The sequence below is a fragment of the Dermacentor andersoni genome, chromosome 6 (assembly GCF_023375885.2).
Source record: "Dermacentor andersoni chromosome 6, qqDerAnde1_hic_scaffold, whole genome shotgun sequence".
Taxonomy (NCBI): Eukaryota; Metazoa; Arthropoda; class Arachnida; order Ixodida; family Ixodidae; genus Dermacentor; species Dermacentor andersoni.
In genome coordinates this window covers 58,998,749-59,018,465 of record NC_092819.1, presented here as the reverse complement: position 1 = coordinate 59,018,465, position 19,717 = coordinate 58,998,749, and the positions used below count along the sequence as shown (strand labels likewise).

The 19,717-nt window shown below is 48.7% G+C and overlaps 1 protein-coding gene across 1 annotated transcript in view; it reads right to left on the bottom strand.

The window, feature by feature from the left end:
• The window catches only part of LOC126522793 (protein Wnt-5b-like), a 90,443-nt gene that overhangs the window by 14,575 nt on the left and 56,151 nt on the right, over positions 1–19,717 (bottom strand). The window contains exon 4 of the mRNA XM_050171605.2: positions 8,298–8,590. Within this exon, the coding sequence (XP_050027562.1) occupies positions 8,298–8,590 (293 nt within the window). The remainder of the gene's footprint in view (positions 1–8,297; positions 8,591–19,717) is intronic.

Here is a 19,717-nt window from a genome sequence, read left to right as displayed (position 1 = left end):
GAAAAGGAAGACGACGACGTTTCCACGCAGACGTGGTTTCCTTGTGTTCCTTGGAAATTGCTCGACAGCAAAGAAAATCTCGCCCTTATCCGGATACGAAGCTCATCGGAAGCCTATGGGGACCTGTGGACTCTGGTGAGGACTCTTCTTTGCCTTGTCCTACGGATCCTGCTCGTCTGATAGACTCAAAACAAGCACGGCTGGCGCTTAGGCTTAGTGCGGCCGAGCCGCCGCGCTCGCCCGACGAAGTGGTGTTTGTGCCAGATGTGAGCTCCTCATCTGTACCTTCCACTAGACTGCTGCGCGTGACAACATCCATGCCAACTATGCAGCCGAAGTGTGCAACCGATAGCTCGAATACCCAAGATGCAACACCGAAAGACAGTCCTCTTCGTGATGTGCATGTGAACCTATCCGCAGTCGTGCCGACGGACACTGGTGACCCTATGGACGTGCAGCCATCTGGCGGTTCGACGAATGCAGCCAAGCGAGGTCCCCCTATCAACGTGCTTCAACAAGACGCCATTGCATCGGAGCAACCGGCAAAAAAGGTAAGGGCCACCCCAGACAATTCCTCCACGGCCTCCCCTACGCCCGCTCCCTCTCAGTCTTACCCAACGCCCACCCCTTCTCAATCATATCGAGTTCATATACGGCCCCTTTCATGCTACGACATAACTTCAGTAGCCACAAAATATGTCCAAAGGGTCATCGACCAATCTCTTGAAACCACCGGATACAAAGGGTTCGCAGCATACAAATCTACCAACTCGATCACTGTGCACTTGGCATCTCTCAGTGATGTGCAGAAAATGTGCACTTTAACATCTATCCCGCTGTCAGAAGATCAACACCTGCCTGTGCAGTGCTACTTTGCATCGGGCCCTAATATACAGAGGTGTGTTGTCTATGGCATTGACCCAGAAGACACCCCTGAGATAATATGTCGTGAATTGACCTCCACGACACACAGGGTGCTCGCAGCCAGATTCATGGGCAAAAGCCGTACATGCTTAGTGACGGTACAGGGCCCTCAATGTATCCCAGAACGGTTTTATTACTATGGTTGCATATTGCGACCTAAACCCTACCTCCCTCGAGCAATATTCTGCTACCGCTGCTTTCAACATGGACACATGCAGGCATTTTGCCCACAGCGTACTATTGATCCAGAAAAGCTCACACCAGAAGGCCAACCACGATATCGATGTGGCTTATGTAAATCTGATGAGCACGATATGACAAGCACAAATTGTCCGACAAAACAGAAGGCCACAATGCGGATACGAAAGGCTATACCAAAAACGACTATAGTAACAACACACAATCGTTATGACGTTCTTGCAGAAGAGCCAGAGATGCTCTTGGCAGAAGAGGAAAAAGCCCCAGAAACACAACTGTATTCTTCTGTTCTTAAACGTGGCAAGCAGTCGCAGACAAAGAAACAGAAATTACCGGAACCTCTGCATCAGTCAGATGATGACCATGATGACATTGACGCTCGGATAGACGCACTGGCCAGAGAGATTGAGCGACTACGCAAACATAGAGAATTGGTAATTCTGCGTCGTCAGATAATAGGACCGACACGTGACGCATCAACCACTGCGAATGCCACCGTTACGCCTGGATCCCGTCCGGCACCACAGGTCAACCAAGCTGTTTGGACAGCAGTTTTAGATCAACTTGCTCAACTAACGTTGCTCATTCAGAATTGCCTGCATCATGGCTAATTCTCTGCAGCAGCTGTCACAGGATGGAATTCTACAGTGGAATTGTCGGGGCCTAAACTCCAAGTTAGGAGAAATTAAAACCAAGCTTCAATACAATAAGCTACATGTATGGGCACTGCTTATTCAAGAGCATAATAAGCTATGCTCCCTATCCAATTTCAATGGGTATCATAACCCATCTATTAGAGATAGACGTGCTACTACAATGGCTTCTGCTCGGGAAAAAGCTGCAGTTTATATATCATCGCATATTGCTCACACAGTGATTGACCTGGAGCCATGGTGTAGTGGTAATCAAGAAGTTGTCGGGGTCCTAACACGACCAGTGAAGACTCCTGTCATTCTAGTGTCATTCTACGCCAGACCGCAGCGCACACGTTTGAACTTGGGGTGGATAGCCCATCTCCGGTCTACGTACCCGGGAATTCCTATTCTCGTGGGTGGAGACTTCAATGCGCCACATACAGAATGGGGGTACAAGTACAACTCCCGAAGAGGATACCAAGTTAAAAACATCATGAGCGATGCCACTTTTACACTGCTGAACCATCACGCTGTGGCTACCTGTACTGTACCCGCAGTATCTAGAACAAACGCTCCAGACCTCACGTGGTGGTTGGGTCCTGGAATGCCGCAGTGGCGGGTGGAACCAGACACATGGAGCAGTGATCATATGCCAATAATGATTGGTTTGCACAGAACGTGCATAAAGAAAATTCGACGACGAGTAACAGTCAGGCATTGGGATAGGTTTCGGGAATCATCGGTTGATGAAGTACCCTCAGAGCCCTCAGAAATTCTTCCCGCTTTGCAAGAACTGCTACGGAGGAACACCACTGTGACCACAGTTGACGAGGAACAACCTCAACCGGACCTCACCCTTCTGCAACTTTGGGCAAAGCGACGTCAGGCAGAATTGTATGCGTCGAGGAATCCCGATGCACCAGGTAGCCGTGCACGTGCAAATCATATAGCGGCGAAGGCGCGTCAGCACGAAAAGCAACTTTCTCGACGACGATGGTATGAGTGGTGCGAGAATCTTGGATCGGGCATTGGAAACAGAGCACTTTGGCGTACGTTCCGGTCAATGGAACGCGGTCATAAGCAACCTGACCCTGCAGCGAGCGTTAGGTTAGCGATGCAGAGTTCGCCACATCAATTTGCAGAGCACGCTGCTAGAGCGTTTTTCCCGAAATACGATCAAGCGTCACCTATAAACTGCCCCGACATTGATGAGTCTGCCACAACCTCCAAATCCGAAATATCCAGCCCTTTCAGCATGGCCGAACTAATAGCGGCGATTGAAACTTCGAAGCAACGAACAACACCTGGTCCCGATGGTATTCCTTATGAGGTTTTCAAGAACATGGAAGGAGCAGCTCTCGACGCACTTCTTCAGGCTATTAATAAAGTATGGGAGACTGGAAACGTTCCACCTGATTGGAAGCATTCAATTGTTGTCGCGATTCCGAAACCAGGAAAGTCTCCTAATAGCCTGCAGTCTTTACGCCCAATTTCACTAACCTCAACTGTCTGCAAACTCGCTGAAAAGATGCTGGCCACACGAGTTTCCTGGTGGCTTGAACGCCACGATAAATATCATCCTGCTCAAATTGGATTCCGTTCTTACTTGGGAACTGAAGACGGCCTTCCTATGTTATCAGACGATGTTTTACAGGTTTCTCCACACAGTCATGCTGTGCGCACGGTAGTAGCAACAGACATAACGAAAGCTTATGACAATATTGACCATGAAATCATTATATCTAACCTCATCGACCTGGGACTTCCACCGCGGGTGATAAGATTCATCTACTCATTCCTTCAGAATCTCACATTTGCGATTAGAGTAGATGGAAGGCAAGAAGGATACTTCACATCGAACAGAGGAGTCCCACAAGGTTCGGTTCTGGCTCCTCTTCTCTTCAACGTTGCTTTAATACCTCTAGCCTGGCAACTACATCGGATTCCGGATGTGAGGTTCTTAATCTATGCGGATGACGTCACTTTGTGGTCCGTGCATAAAGATATATCTAGACAAACTCAACACCTTCAAGAAGCACAATGCGTTGGCGGGCTAGTTGGTGCGAATCCATGAATACTTTGTTTAGCGCAAAACGACAGAGACAAGAAAGCGCCTTGTCCTGTCGTCTTTCTTGTCTCTGTCGTTTTGCGCTAAACAAAGTATTCATACCTTCAAGAAGCCCTTGATGTGCTGAACAACTACGCTCGGAAAGCAGGATTGGACATTTCCGCCCAAAAATCAAGCTATGTTGTGGTGGCCAACAAGAAAGGACGCACAAGAATCACGCAGCACCCCTTCACATTTAGACTCGGCGCAGTGACAATCCCTGAGGCTTCTGAGGTCCGCATACTGGGTCTCGATATTCACCAATCCGGCAGTGGTGCACACTGGCTCCGTAAAACCAGACAGAGTTCGACGAAAACACTTCACCTTATTCGTCGCATTGCAGCAAAAGCAGCTGGAGCTCGTACTGACGTAGCTCGACGGTTGGTGCGTGCAGTCTTGCAGCCACGAATTTTATATCAAGCACAATTTCAACGGCTGACTTTGGCACAGCTGGCACAGTTGGAGACGATTAATCGCGATGCTATGCGCACAATCACAGCACTGCCCCGCATCACTCCGATACCAACCTTACAGGAACATGCCCAGCTCAACACAATTACAGATCTAATTTTGCAACGTGAAAAAGCACGTGAAATAAAAAAGCAACTTATTCCGGCTGTCGCTGCGTTGCATGCTCATTTTCACCGCGGCTCTCGGATTGACAATCAGCCCTATCCAATGCCTCCCTGGGAATTCACCAGCATCACAACTAATAAGCCAACGAAGTTACGACGCAGCGATACAACAGGTATTATTGACGAACACAACAACGTCGATGCACCATGCGTTAACACCTGCAAAGTCTATACGGATGCTGCCATTCTCCCAGACGGCGGAAGGACATCATTCCTGAGTACTACGCATAATTTCATCAGCGGCCACCACCGCTATTTATCTACGGAAGCCAGCGCTCTAGTAATGGAACTTCAAGCCATCCACGACGCTGTGCAAGATGCGACATCTAAGCTGCCTACCATCAAGCAACTAGATATCTTCACTGATTCTTTAGCGGCTATTCAGGAACTCAAGAAGGTTGATAAGGCGATGGAAATCTGCGAGAGAATACACACTATGAATAGTAAGACAGCTACTTGCGTCAAGGTACACTGGATTCAAGGCCATTCAGCAAACCCTCACAGCATTGCTGCTGACCAGCAGGCACACTGCCCTCCTAATCCTGATCCTCCACCTATTCCCCTCCCACCCCAACCCCGTAACTCGCTGCGAGCCCGTAAAAATGTTCTCCGGCAGGACACACGCGCTCTTATCCCACCGTGTGTCTGCTCCCTCCCCCTTCATCTTACTAGGGCGGAGGAAGCTGTGCTTAGGAGGCTTCGGGCCGGGGTGGCCCTTACACCGGCTGTTGTCTCAAGGTGGAACTGGTCGCATTTACCACTGGGTGCTACGTGTCCATACTGCTCCATTCCTGTGGTGGAATCAGATGCATACCACCTAATATGGACATGTACGGGTTTACAATCGGAACGCTCGCGTCTCCTACTGCAAGCCGGCCTCCGCTACAGTGTGACAACCAGCTATGACCGCTGGATACATGACAACAGATTCCACAAAACACTGCTTCAATTCATACACAACACAGGCCTCACAGCACACATATAATACACATATACGCTCCAAGAATTATGCCTTAAGGGCAAGCCTTTATCGCAATAAAAAAAAAAAAAGAATGCGCAAGGCATGCTAGGAGAACGAACAGGGGCCAGTACGGCTGCCATTGTGGCCACAAAGCGACTATCAGGAGGCTTCCAGGTCAGGACAGACCTGCTGTACGTGGACGTGTCGATTGAGCGCCACCTATGAAACGTAAATGTAGATGCATGAAAAACTGGGGTGTATACTTTAGGTGGGAAGACTGCAGGCTGTAATTTAGGTGAACGTCCGGGGACATGTTGCGAAATTGAGTGACAAGAAACTAGCAGGTGACGATGTCATGCGTAGGGACAAAGAGAAGTGCAATCGCCTGTTAAGTTTCAGCAAAATGTGTCGAAGTAACACGGATTAACAATTGGGTCCAAATGTATTACAATATGAAAGAGCGCCGAAGCCTCGATGGTTTGCTACGTAGAACGTGTGGCTCAATCGGGTAAACTTTCGAACTGCCTGTATGTCTCTTTCAACATCCTTCATTGTGTCTCGAGCTGGATCCGGAGTCCTTTAATAGACATTGTTTTAGGAAATTCAGCGAGCTCACAAGGACAATTACAATAACAAACTATATTGTTCACATCGTAGGTCTATTAAGCTAACATCTTTACTAAAATAAAATTTATCAAATTTATGTTTTAATGACTGGTGGAGCGCACCCTCTTTTCCTGGCGTTCCTCAGACCAATGCTGAGCTCATTTTTTAGGGGCTTTAGTTTAGCTCGTGTAGGCATGCAAGCCACCTTTCCCAACATTGTTGTTGATGATGGCTGTACATACGCATGAGGAAGATCGACCACGCATCGATAAATGAAACAGACTAGCAAGAAATCAGAAACGTCATCTAAATGCTGAGGCGTGAGCTTTCAGAGAGAAAAAGAAAGCGTGATGATACCGCGCTTTGTAGGAAGTGGTAAAAGCGAAACTTTCACGAGCCGGATAAAGCAAAATCTGCGCATTACGACGAGAGGCCCGGGGCGTGACGTAGATTTCAGTGACGATCACGCGTCCCTCAGCCACCGTGATGGACCTTGCGGAGCAAGCGGATGGTTCATTCAACATTAAAACGTGTTGAACCACGTGACACGAAGTACTCTGCACAAACCTGCCACAGAGGTACACAGCTCAATGACAGACGCTCAGCAAAGGTTCGGCTACGAAAACGGGTCCCGTAACTTCTATCTTCATCGCGCAGATGGAAGATTCGAGCGCTCCTCCTGCTTTTTTTTTTTTTTTTTTTTTTTTGACAAGTAAATCGTTCCCATGCGCGACATGGACGCGCAAATCTTCTCACAGCACTGGCCTGCACGAAAGAAATTCGTAATGGCGTTTTATTCCGTCGTTTTAGGCGCGAGACTGTAGCTTCTGATGGTTCGAGGATCGGGCTTTTGTGCTGGAGAACGGGGTTACACATATAGAACTACGTATCAATTGGTACGATTTTCAGGTGTTGCTAGAACGCGGAGTTCTGACGTCGGTGTGCGCATGCGCTGTCGATCGCGGTTAGTTTTGTCTCCAAAGTTCAGCAACAGGCTAAGAAATTAAGCTTCGCTTTAAAGAAATATCCACATCCGGCGCATATGGTGGAATCAATGTGAAGTGGTGCGTTAGTGAAACGTTTAATTAAATGCTATACAACTAAATGCGTCGCGTGAGATTGTGTTCATTTTTCGTATTATGCAGTGCGTAATCTCATGCAATTTATGCACACCATACCACTCACAAGCGATGCCGAAATGCAAGCTCCAAATCAGGTGGACGCAGAATGTGAGATGTTTGCGCAGCGACGTCACGCGGACGAAAGCGACGCATGGTGCTTGTTGAGGGAAGAAAGGTGTAGAGAAATGTATGGGGCACAGTATACTACACATGCTCAAGTGCATTTAAGGATTCCATACCCGTTTTGTGCATAGGTCGGCAAACTCACTCATGAGTCGTCTCACCGAGACTCAGCCTGACCCGTGAGCATGAGTACGAGTGAGCCCACTTGACCAGAATTCTGGTGAGCCCGGCTAAGTAGAATTTTGGTGGGGCTGAGTCCGATTGATGCCTAAGCAAAAAATATGTATTTTGTGAGTGAGTCTGAGTGAGTTCTGTTTGTTTTACCGGTCTATGCTTGTCCTGCAGTGGCACATGCTCATTCTGAAGGATTGACCAAGAATGCTCGTATACGCGGTAGCATATTGAAAGGCTAAATCTAGGACAATAAAATAAATAAGCCATTGAATATAATGGCCTGCTCCATCAAGAGATCGGTGTGCTTTAGCGATACTACCTGTGAGCGTATACATTGTTTATATGTACAAGCTTTACAATGTCATGATTTATGCATGAAAAAAAGAGGCGCGCTCGCTGACACTATATGAGGGCGTCCTGACTATCATGAACCGAGATTTGAAAATTTGAAAATGCTACGTAGCTGGACAGAACCATGGTAATGTTGCTTGCCGTCGCTCGGAGATGCTCAGATTAATTTTTTTCATTCCGCCTAATTACACAACTATTCTTAATTATTAAACTTCTCAAATATGATAATCAGATTAAGAGTGTCAATGAGAAAATTGCAGAGCAACGTGAAAAACTCCCGATGCAGCTTTCTGTAGCTACACGCTACACAAAAGTGCTTTTCCTGAGCCTGAGAGAAGCCCGCGAATACACGCAAGGGGCCTCGAGCTGCCAGTCTATAGCGCGGCAGCAGCGTCAGCAATCCTGTTAACTGCCGACGCTGCTGCTGACTATTAGGCGCGAGCTTCTTGTGTGCGCACGTACCCTCCGACCGGCCTCGTTGTTGTGCAGGTTCATGAGCTTCCGGCCCTGGGCCAGCGACCCGCGCGGGTGGTTCTGCTCGCGCTCCCGCACGTCGACGAATCCCTCGGTGAAGCGGTAGCCGTAGGCCACGTTGTCGCCGCACCCGCCCCAGATCCAGTCGCGGTGCAGGTTGTCGGGCCGCAGCTCGCCCGAGCAGCCGCAGCTGCCCAGCTGCCCGTCGCGGCAGGCGCGGGACACCGCGTGCACCACGCCGGCCGCCGCCACTGCGTGCGCGAACGCCGCCTCCCGGCTCGCTGCGAAGACGGAGCAAGCGCACGAGGCATGAAGGAAGGAAGGGAAAGGCGGAGAAGGCATGGAGGTTAACCAGTGTAGTTCAACCGGTTTGTTACCCTACACATGGGAGCAGGATGCGAGAGGGGGCGATGAAAGATGGGGAGGAGAGAGAGAGAGAGCACATAGCACAGCACACACATCGTCAGTTACAGTCCGTCACTCTTGCGTGGGTAACACGACACAAGCACGGGTAACGCGGGGAACACAAACACGGTCGAATACGGGCAAGCATGAACGGGTCGTCATGTACAAGGATACACGTACGCTACAAATATCATTGTAGTCAAGCAATGCAAGGGCGAATACATAAAAGGATGAAAAAAATGGGAACGCAAATAACGCGTGCAATCAGCATTACTTCAGAGCACAGTGCATCGAGTTTAACTGCGACGCATCTTATACGACAGAGAGTGAGAGAGAGAAATAAAGAGAAACACAAATGAAGGGCAGGGAGGTTAAACAGGACTGATACCTATTGGCTACCCTGCGTTGGGGAAAGGGAAACGATGACGAATATGTTAAGAGGAGGCAAGAAAGTCTAGAGACGAGGACGCCGACGTAGGGAAAAATCTCAGCGCTGCATCACAGACGGTCGCTTAGTCCTGCAGCCTTCAGAAATCGCAGCAGCGTTTTTTGTTTTTTTGTGACATTTTGCAGCTGTGATATACGAGGCCGTGGTCCCATCATCTTTTCCAAAGAAAACGGCCTCCCGTCTAAGTTTGGAGCGGTGCGGAGGGCAAACCTTTCATTTTAGGTCTTTCATATGTAGAGCACAGCTCATAGACGCCCGTTCCTTACAATCGCTCAATTAAAGTTTTCATCCAACCCATCCATCCTGCGGCGAGCGTCGGCGTCGGCGATGTCCGTCGTAACCGAGCGACCGAGCACAACCCAGGATGAAAGCGAACGCGGATAGCAGCGGGAGGTGAAAGACGACGATAACGAAGAGAGCGCGAGTAGGAACACGGAGGAGGAAGCTTTGGCGAAAAGCTTAGTGCCGCGTAAGACGGGCTTTGCGGCGACAATGGCTACGAGATGGCGCCAGTGTAGCGCGCGTCGTCTGTATAGAAACAACGCGCTGCATGAGCGGAGGTCTGTCCGCGGCGGCTGCTGTGAATCGCGCCCACGCATCACCCACACTCTGCCTCTCGTCATCTCCCGATTAGCGAGGCAGTCGCGCCAAATTTCGCTCCATTTGCAACGTGCCGTACGAGACAGATTGTCCACGCCAGCCAATATATTGCGAAATGAAAACACGTATAGAGCTGCGCTCAAATTTCGCGTTAGGTAGGACTGTAATCGTCGGTAATATATATTTTTTTTCTTTTTCATATCTATGCACTTAACATTGGACCCACGCACAATAGAAGTTCGTGGTGAAATGTGAAAACACTCGTGTGCTTAGGTTTAGCTGCACATTAAAGAACCCCAGGTGGGTCAAATTTCCGGAGTTCCCCACTGCGGCATGCCTTATAATCAGATCGTTATTTTGCCATGCACAACACCATAATTTATTTTAATTTTAAAAGAAGTTCTCAATTCCTTCCCCATTACAGGCACTGCATTCCGCGGTACTGGTCATTCCAATCAAGAATGACTATGAGTTGGTGAATGCATTTAACGCCCATGCGTGTAAGTGACACACTACTGTTTATTCAATTCAGGGAATACCAGCATCTTATATGAAGATATCAGTATGGACCGTAGCTAGCAAACGCCCGCGTTGATTACGCCGTAGTGTGGATTAATTTTGACCACCTCTGGATATTTAACGTAGATCTAAATCTGTGCATGCTCTGTGTATGCACCTAAGTCGGTGTATGTGCTTTTGGAAAGCGTTCCCAACGAAATACAGCCACCAATAACGGAAATAGAACCCACGACAAGTGCTCAACGTCCGAACAGCATGACCGCTGAGCCTTAATAATTATTCGTATGACTGATTCGACCACCGGGCATTGCAATACGAAGGCAAGATAGATGGAGTAATGGTATATATCAACGCGCCTAACATATCAGAATCACTTTTCTCATAATTGTAAAGCTAGCTTTTCTGCGAAGCAGTCTTTCCTAAACTAATGGAAGTGTAGTCATTTTAGCAATCTGCGCGTACACGAGTACACTTTGCTTGTCTTATAACGTTGAAAAACCTTATAAAACGTTAATCGAGATCATACGCAAGAGACGGGCCCCGGCATGTGCGGCTAGCAAAATTCACTTTCATTTGAACCAAACGATGACCAAATACGCAATGCAGAGAAGCCTACTCCTCCGTAGATCATTCAGGCATCCAGGGTGCGCACAGATCGCCGATGGGACGATCGGTCAGGCCTCCGTAACGCGCCACGCGGTTCCGGCTGGCGGGGCGGCTGCGGCGGCCACGCTGCTCACAAAACGTCAGGGGCCGCCGTCTAAAAGGACCCAAGAGGGAGCCCCCCCTCCCGGGTGCACCTCTGCGCGCTCCTTCCCTCCAATCGAAAGGGACAGCCGATGCACATCGTCGTGATGCCCGCGCCGCACGGATGCGTGCCGTCCAGGTGGAGAAGGGCTGACCCGATCGAGTGATGCAGCGGCGACGGCGTGCCCTTGGAAGCAAACCGGCGTGGCCAACCGTTCGTGACGTCGGATTATACGCGCGAGAAGCTCGTGGCCGGGCGATAGAGCGGGGAAGTCAACCATGCATGCCGCCCGTATTCTGTTTTCTCGATCCGTTTTCTTTTTTTTTATTGTTATTATCGTTATTCTATTAGCGAATGCGCGGCATCGCGAAAAGTGAATGCTTCGACGTCCCGCGGTGCACCCGTCTCGAGCCCGGCGTAAACCGCCTTAATCCCTTTGCTGAGCTTGAAGGAGGAACCCGCTCCGTTGTTGAGGCTGCACCCTTCGCGGCAGCTGCTGTATATACACCGGCGGCAGCAGCTCGGCCTTGCTCTAAGCGCCATGCGTACAAACGTGCATGCGCGCGCGAGACATCGACTAGCGCGAGCGTCGTGAGCGTATGCTTTGTACGTATACGCAGTATATAAACCCCGATGACACGACCACGCGCGCGGTCTGTTGTGACACGTGAATGTTTGACCGCGGAGTTGGGTCGCACGAAATATTGGTATGAAGCTGAATGTCGATATAGGGGCTGGATCTCGGGAACTTGCGCAATGGGAGTGGGGGACCTTTTTTTTTGATAGTGTGCGTCGTCGCGGCGTCGCACGCATGATGAAACGTTGTTGTTTTGAGCCTAGTCGATAAGCAGTAGATAACGTCGTCAACGTACTCGCATTCTTGGACCACTGTCGACCGGTCCTTTGCGGATATGATGGAGGATGTCGCCTGACACTTTCATTCAACCCATTTCTGGTGTGCATCAATGTACCGTTGTTATCGTTCAAGAGTTAAACAATAATATAATCATCGATTCACTTTCTAGATGGCTGTTACCGATATTACTGTGTAAGGCAATTGCTCCTGTCTGTGCTTCTCTCCTGATTTTTGCGTTTGACACTGCTGCTCAATTTGCTCTTTGTTAGTGTGGTAGAACCACACCTCTCTTTGCAATGCTTCAGTCTTCAGAGAAAATTATTGAATTCATTAATTAGCTAACCAACATTGCGGACCACAATTAACGCTCTCTCCAACACATTTCCGCTTTCTTGGTGTAAACCGATATCCCACACTTTAACCGATATCCCACGATATCCAACCTTTTCGATCGATCTATGAATGTAAAATATCTCTCTGCTGTCGATTTAGCTGGTATACGTTATCAGCAGAAGAATTTTCCTAAAAATTCGAAGGGAATATGGCGGGGTCAAAACTCTGCCCCCGACATTTCTCGTGAATTCTACTATCCGTTCGTTGTATATATTTTTCTTTTTGTTATATAAGCATATCTGTGTCAATAAGATCGTTCATTTATAGTTCATATTTCGTTAGACGAAGCCTATAAACTCCTACAATGTTAATTCAGCGGTGTCCGCTAGTACGAGCCCGACATGTCTAAAGGTGGCTTCCCCACATTAACCAGCGTTGTGGGAAGAAGTCTGCTTGTGTCATGCCTTCAGGTTGATTACCTTTCTTTCCTTGTTTTTCTTTGCAGTCACATTATTGGAAGTGTTTGTTTATCTATACCACTAAGAAATATACCAAAGAAAATGACAAGGGTAATCGCAAATAAGTAAAGATAAGGACACAGAAATCGCCGTCGAAGCCCCATCGGCTTCTATGCTGATTCTCAGATCATCAAGATATGGTTCTCTCTCTCTCTCTTGTGTTTCGGGGGACAAGTGAATAGCTTAAGCGAACAGGCTTCCCTCACTGCACTATCTCTAAAGCCTGCAAAAAGGAAAAAGTAACATGAAGTCCGCAAAGGCGAAGGAACAGCCGACAGGAGAGGACAAAGCAATCGCAGGCTAAAAAGGTGCGCCGTTATTCCTTATGCACGCAGGCAACGGCGAGGTTTAAAAAAGAACTTTGCGAAGCACTACGGAGTAGATGTCTTCTTTTCGCCCAACAAGTTGGCTGCAATGTGCGCCAAGGTGAGCGAAAAACAAGGCAACCTGCGAAAAGGTTCCCGAGATGGGTGCGGCAAAAGGCACGTGCATTAATTTTGTCGACTACGAAGTTGGCACCGTGGACCAGGTTTCGTTATCTCGCGGGAAAAAGATACATAAGCCAAAGTGAAAAGAATGAACGAGCGTAAGCGCTCGGCTAGCAGAAAACAAGTTGTCTCACGTAGCGGTTCACTGCCGGAAATGTATTTTTTTTTTTTGTTCGCTCGCCCTTTCAGATACACAATTGCCCTATCGAGGCGAGAGTGCAGCATGGGCGCGAAATAACTGAAGCCTTTCATATCAGAAAAGAAAGAAATGGGGGGGGGGGGGGAAGGGTAACGTTAAGTGAGTCAGACATCAATACGGCTCTGGAATAAAGAATTTGAATATTTGTTCAGCACGTGGCGGCAGCCTGAGATAGAGGGCATGGTACGCATGACTTTTGATAGTACGCTTTAAAGTTTGCAAATCTTTCGCGAATTTTATTGTGACGTGTTTTAACTAAGTGCTGTTCGTTTTCTTTCATTGTGCGTTGCCGAATAAAAATCAGTTGATAGTCGGTGCATATCCAATATACTTTCCTTAACCCTTTAAGTAGCAGCTCAACGATATTGTTGACCTTAAAAAATGCATCTGCAAGCACTATACACAGCCAAATATTAGTCTGTTCCTTTCAATTTACCTTAATTTATGTGCCTGCTCAACAGTGGTAGTAAAAAAAATGGCGACTGTGGGCAGCAGCAGATGTTCCGGTGAAAAAATCGATGACCACGTCGGTATTCTCTTATAGTGGACATGGTGGTCATATTATCGCTAATGGGAGTTTTGTTTTCCTTTAAGAAAGATATTCTTTCTTTTTATCCATTGAGGTGCATTCCGAGAGCAACACATTTACTTTGTCAAAGCGGGTACCAAACACAAGTTTTGGACCATAAATTTCGCTCTAACCAACTAGTCAACAATGTTTTTGACCCGCTGTATTTCACTTAGTCTTCATAGAAACCCTTTCATATTTCATTTGGCATGTATTTGAACAACATCAAGAAGAAATAAAGCAATAAAAACATTCTAGGTAAGGTCTTTCTTACTCCTATCTTGCCAGTTAAAGGGTAAAGTCCTTCGTCCAAGTGCGAGTGCTGTGTAAACATTAATATAAACGCCTACCAGGTCGCTCACTTTCCGATCTGAATGCGTAATAACCAACCATTTTCTGGCAAATAAATGAAAATAGTTATGAAAGCGTAATTAACCAGTGTAAAGTGATTAAGCGTTACTCTTTAGCACCTCTAACGTTTGACTTCGCGTATTCGCGTTATGGAATCTTCGCTAATGGCTTATCCGCTAAATAACGCCGCCTCCCCTTGATTACATGCAGGCACTTCATAGCAACACAGCCTCTGTTCACCTAGTCAGGTCTCGCCCGTAATCTTCAGGCGTGGGATCACTGATATGCACTAAGCTTCAACGTGGGTGTCCTTAGCGGTCCGCTAAGGAACTTTACTATCCCGCGTTGCCTTCGCCAGAGTAAATGCAAAACCTCAACGGCGCCCTTGGCGATTAAGCCATCGGATCTGACAAACGCAAGTCCTTGAATGCGCCAGTCTGAATAATACTGAATAATGCGCACTGTTACAGTCACAATAGCGCATTTATCTCCTATCAACACATATGCTTACTCGAGTGGTCCGCTTTAGGCATTTTCTTACTTTTTTCTTCTTTCTTCGTTTGTGATATCTACTCAGCGTAACGCGCGCGTTCGATCGCTCCATTTCTGATGACCCTATAATTTACGTCGGATTTACCGTTTTTGAGATACCGTCAGATACCGTCAGATACCGCCTTTCGGATATCGTCGACGCAGGAATTAGCCCAGCTTTAGCCTTCGGAGCAACGTTAGCCCGGGCACATACATAGCACACCGAGAATATACCTCCGTAATATGTGGTCAACACCAACAGACACGGACACAAGGAAAGGAATTAAGACACCTAAACCGCTTCGCATGTGCTCCAAAATTTCCGTTCTTGTCCTGTTGTCACTTGGCGCTAAAGGCCAATTCAACACGACCGTAACCAAGTTGCCCGAATTGACACCCTTATCGGAGAATAATATCGTCCGCACAAGACCCCCGACCGGGTTTGTCCCAGCGCGACAACCCAGTCTTTCGTTCTTTCTTTCTTTTCTTCTTCTTCTTTCTTTCTTTCTTTCTTTCTTTCTGCGTGATCTTCGATTCTTTATTTCTCGCTTTCTTTCTTCCTTCAGCCGGCATTTAACAGACGGGGCAGAGGAGTATAGGCTGGCCACTGATTGGGAGGTGGGTGTTCGGGGTCGAACAGTGCCTAGACAGAGACGCAGGCGCTGCGGTGTAAATGCAAGAGGGGGGGGGGGGGAGGGGAGGGGGGGAGGGCATGCGCATGCGTCGGGCCACCGTGATTAAGCGCCGTGTCCCGCGCCTGCCGCGGCGGCGCCTCGAAGGCGTGAGCGGTCCAGCCTCGCTGTGGGCACCGGACCGTATCGATCACGAAGCCTCCAATGAAGAGGGGAGGAACTGGAGGTGGCGGCGGACTTCGACGGCCAACGAGTCTGTAGTATAACATGGCGTTGTTGGTTGCCTCGGTCGCCGCTTCGCGTCGGACACGACACGGCCTGGCTCACGTCCACATTCCGCAAACGACAGCCGCAGCAGCGGCCACGCCACGATCCGCACACGACGTGAGAATATTCCACGCCGGGACGGATGTTAGGACGGAGCACGCGAGCATCGCGAGGGACCTTCGTACACGTGTAGCTGTTGTACACCAAAGACAAGGGGCGGTATCGTGACACACGGCCTTGGCAACTTTTGTTTTCTTTTATGTATACATACATATTTGTCCTTCTTTCTTTTTTCTTTCATTCCCTCTCTATCTCTATGCACTGTTCATATTGAAAGCAGTTCATGGCCACAGTTCCCGAGATATGACATAGCTTCCATCGAATACATCCGGTATAACTTCTTTGGGTTCAGTGTTTAAGGCTATCTATACTGTCACACGTAGATAGACGGAAGAAAATGTATTTGCAAGCTATTTACAAAGTATCGAGCAGCCGCCGGCATGGTGGATAGCTTAGCCTAGAAAGCCTGCGCCGTCGTCTTCGCCACACTGCTGATTGTCTTCGTTGTCGTTCTCTTCATAGAACCAAAACATGCGTTTCGCATCGGGCATATAAGCTTACATTGAAGCTCTTCATAGGTTCCATGCTTCAGGAAGGGGGAAGGAAGGGGATAATTCACACATATCCTGGTTACAATCTACAAGTGAGAGAAATGGGGGAATGCTTTATAAGGCGGTACAAAAACTCTACCAGACCTATCGGCATGCTGTGCATGCTTGAGAATTTTATATGGCAGAGTTATAAAACGCCGCAAAAGCGCTGTTGTGATTTTTGAAAGCTAGCGGATTGAGTGACCGTCTGTGATCCGGAATGAGTGACCGTCAGTGATAGAGAGCGGTAAACTGTTACCTCGTCGGCGGTATTTACAGTGGACTTTCTCTTCTTCTCTTAATGTTTCCCTCCTCTTTTCCCTTTCCCCCAGTGTAAAGTAGCCAACCAGTGTTAGTCCTGGTTAACCTCCCTGCATTTTACTTATCATCTCTCTCTCTCTCTCTCTGTCTGTCTGTCTGTCTGTCTGTCTGTCTGTCTGTCTGTCTGTCTGTCTATGCCAAGGCAATCTTATCTCTACAAACGTCAAATAGTTTTGCCAGAGTCACTTAGTAACGTTTTCTTAATAAAAAAAAAAGTTGTTTAAGGGCTCTCATTTAAATTTCTTTCGAAACTCACACAATCGAATCAGCGACACGAACGGAGTGGCACATTGTACGAATCAGAGAGGGCTTGCTAGGCGGTTAGCCACGCGCTTTGAACTGGCGTCGCTTATAGGTTCTTGCTGACGTGAGACACACATGTAAGAAACCAGTAACAGTGTGGCCACAATGTTCGACATTGCCGAGGTTCAAGTAACCCATCAATCGTAAAGCGGGTAACTCTGCCCCTGGTTGCGCTGCGCAACAGCGAAAAAAAAATAAAAAAAGACGCGCCGTAAAACAAGTCGAGGAAGGCGTCTCAGGCTCCGCCTAATCAATTTGGAGGAAGCCAGCAGCAGCCGGAATGTTTTTCGTTTTTGTTTTTTCTCCACCACGGCGCCACCGGCAGAGGTCGGTGATGAATTCGTTCCGAGAAGAATTTTGATGGGATTGTTTCAATAAGAGCGGCTCAGTCCTCTAGGCGCGAGATGCGGGCGTGGCATCGCCGCCGCGCTCCGCCGCCACGCAGAGAAGCTATAGCTCGGAAACCGGTTTGCTGCGCTCCGGCCGGTAATTAGTCAAATCGTCACGAAGCTAAAACGCCATTGGTATCCCCGCATACCAGGCGCCAGAGGTTCTGCTATGCCTCGATAAAAGTGTGCAGTGCTGGCGACGCTGTGTAGCCTCGCGCGACCGCCGAACAGGAAGCATGGTTGTTCGCTACACAAGGTCGGGTCCGGGTAGCGTAACGTAGATCTGACGCAACAAAACCTCGTGTAGAACAAAAGTGGTGTACAATCAATATTTGTACCTGGCAGAAAGAGAAACTGCAAGGGAGAATGTGACTGGAGCGGGGTGGGCGCATAATTCTAAATGGTTACGCACGGTCGCCAAGGTATGCGCGTATATATGCGCATCTGTGGGCGTTTTCTCGATGATGAGCATGACTGAATGCCAGTTTGTGTCATGCTGTCAGCCTGCGATACACGTCGTCATTCGCACCAAAAACACGCGAACAGCCTGGAGAGACTCGGCAACCTCCGATCGGCTTCACGTAGGTTCCAAACTGGCTCTACCGTGGCTACGTACATATATCGACGACACATGGGTCCCACCAGCTCCCGCAACGCTGCACGCTTTTACCGTGATATGCGCGCGTATTTAACGGCCGACGCGCATGCGGGCATAGGGCAGTTCGTTTAAGGACGAGGCACCCCTCCCCCCTCTCTTTGCTTCGTCGTTCTGTCTTGTTCCTACGCAGTCATATTTTTCTTAATGCTCGCTCCTGAGCTCGCGTAGAGGTAATCAAATAGGTTTCAGGGGCGAGGCGGCAGCTCCGGCCGATGGAAACTCCGGGAACTTAGTTTGCGAGTAAGCGCGCGAAGAGGGAGGAGAATTATTTGTTGCGACACGGCCAGGCGTCGCCAGCCAGACTTGTTACGTTTCTGGGTCTCATACTTTTTGTTTGTTTGCTACTTTCGCGCGCCGACGTTAATCGCCTCTAATTTGCGCGAGCTTCCTTCTCGCTCGATCGAGAGCAGCCGTGTCGTCCTGCAAGTGGCTTGCTCGCCTGTCTGTGGCGCTACAAAACCTTGAGTTGGCACAGCTGCTGTTGAATATTTATTTAGTTTTATTTATTTAGCACATACTGCAATCCGAAGACCAAGCAGGATGAGGGGGGGGGGGAGGTACATAGTGAACGAAACTATAGAATTTCTACAACAGAATATATCTATAGCAGGCATATAGGGCGATTGTTTGGCTCTTCCAGGCGTTTTCGTGGTAGGTCGTAGGTAGGTACGTCGGTGGTCGGTCTCGGAAAGGAAAAGATTCGTTCACTCTCTTTTACTCTCTCTCTCTCTCTCTCTCTCTCTCTCTCTCTAGCTGCTTCTCTTGCTCTCTTGCTCTCTTGTTCACTCTTTCGTTCACTCGCTCACTCACTAGTGCGTTCGTCCGGGCCATTCGCTTACATCAGTTTCTGCACATTTTTTTACAGCGAAGCTGTTGGGGGCTACTTTCCCAAGGATCGTGTCCGGGTGTTAGCACAAACTATCATCATCACGGTTGGCTCCAGCGTTGTCTCACAGCTTGTTCGTTGGCGCCCCTCGGCGCTACCGCGCGATCGCACCATTGCTCTCGCGTTCGTCGGCGTCATTAATTAATTAATTCATTAAGAACGATTGATTAAGAAACACAAATATGTAACCTATTTCACAGTGAACTACAGTGAAGTTATAATTCACTGCTCGTTCCCCCAGGATCGTGTCCGTGTGTAGACACAAAACTCCCCATACGTGTGCCGATCCCGAAGATGTGCAATGCCGGGCCGACCCGCGGTGCAGGTGCAGTTCGCCCATTAAGGGGCCCACGTACACAGCTTCGCTGGTTGTCCTTCTTCACAGAGTGGAATGGCACTGGGTTTTTCACCCGCCGCGGTGACTCACTGGCTATGCATTTCGATGCTGAGCGTTAGGTCGTGTGTTCGACTCCCCGATGTGGCGGACGCATTCCTACGGCGAAGTCACGCATAGAACGTTCGTATACCCAGCATCGGGTGCATGTTAAAGAGTCCCGAGCGGTCAAAACCATTCCGTAGTCGTCCACTGGCGTCCATCGTCACCCCATTTTGTTCCTTTGAGGGAGTTAATCAGCCAATCTGTCGGCTCCTCTTTCTGCCGTGGGAGTTGAGTGAAAGACTGTGATCGCCGTGAGTCGCCTGGCAGCGCGGACAGTTCTTTCACATTTTCGTTTCCAT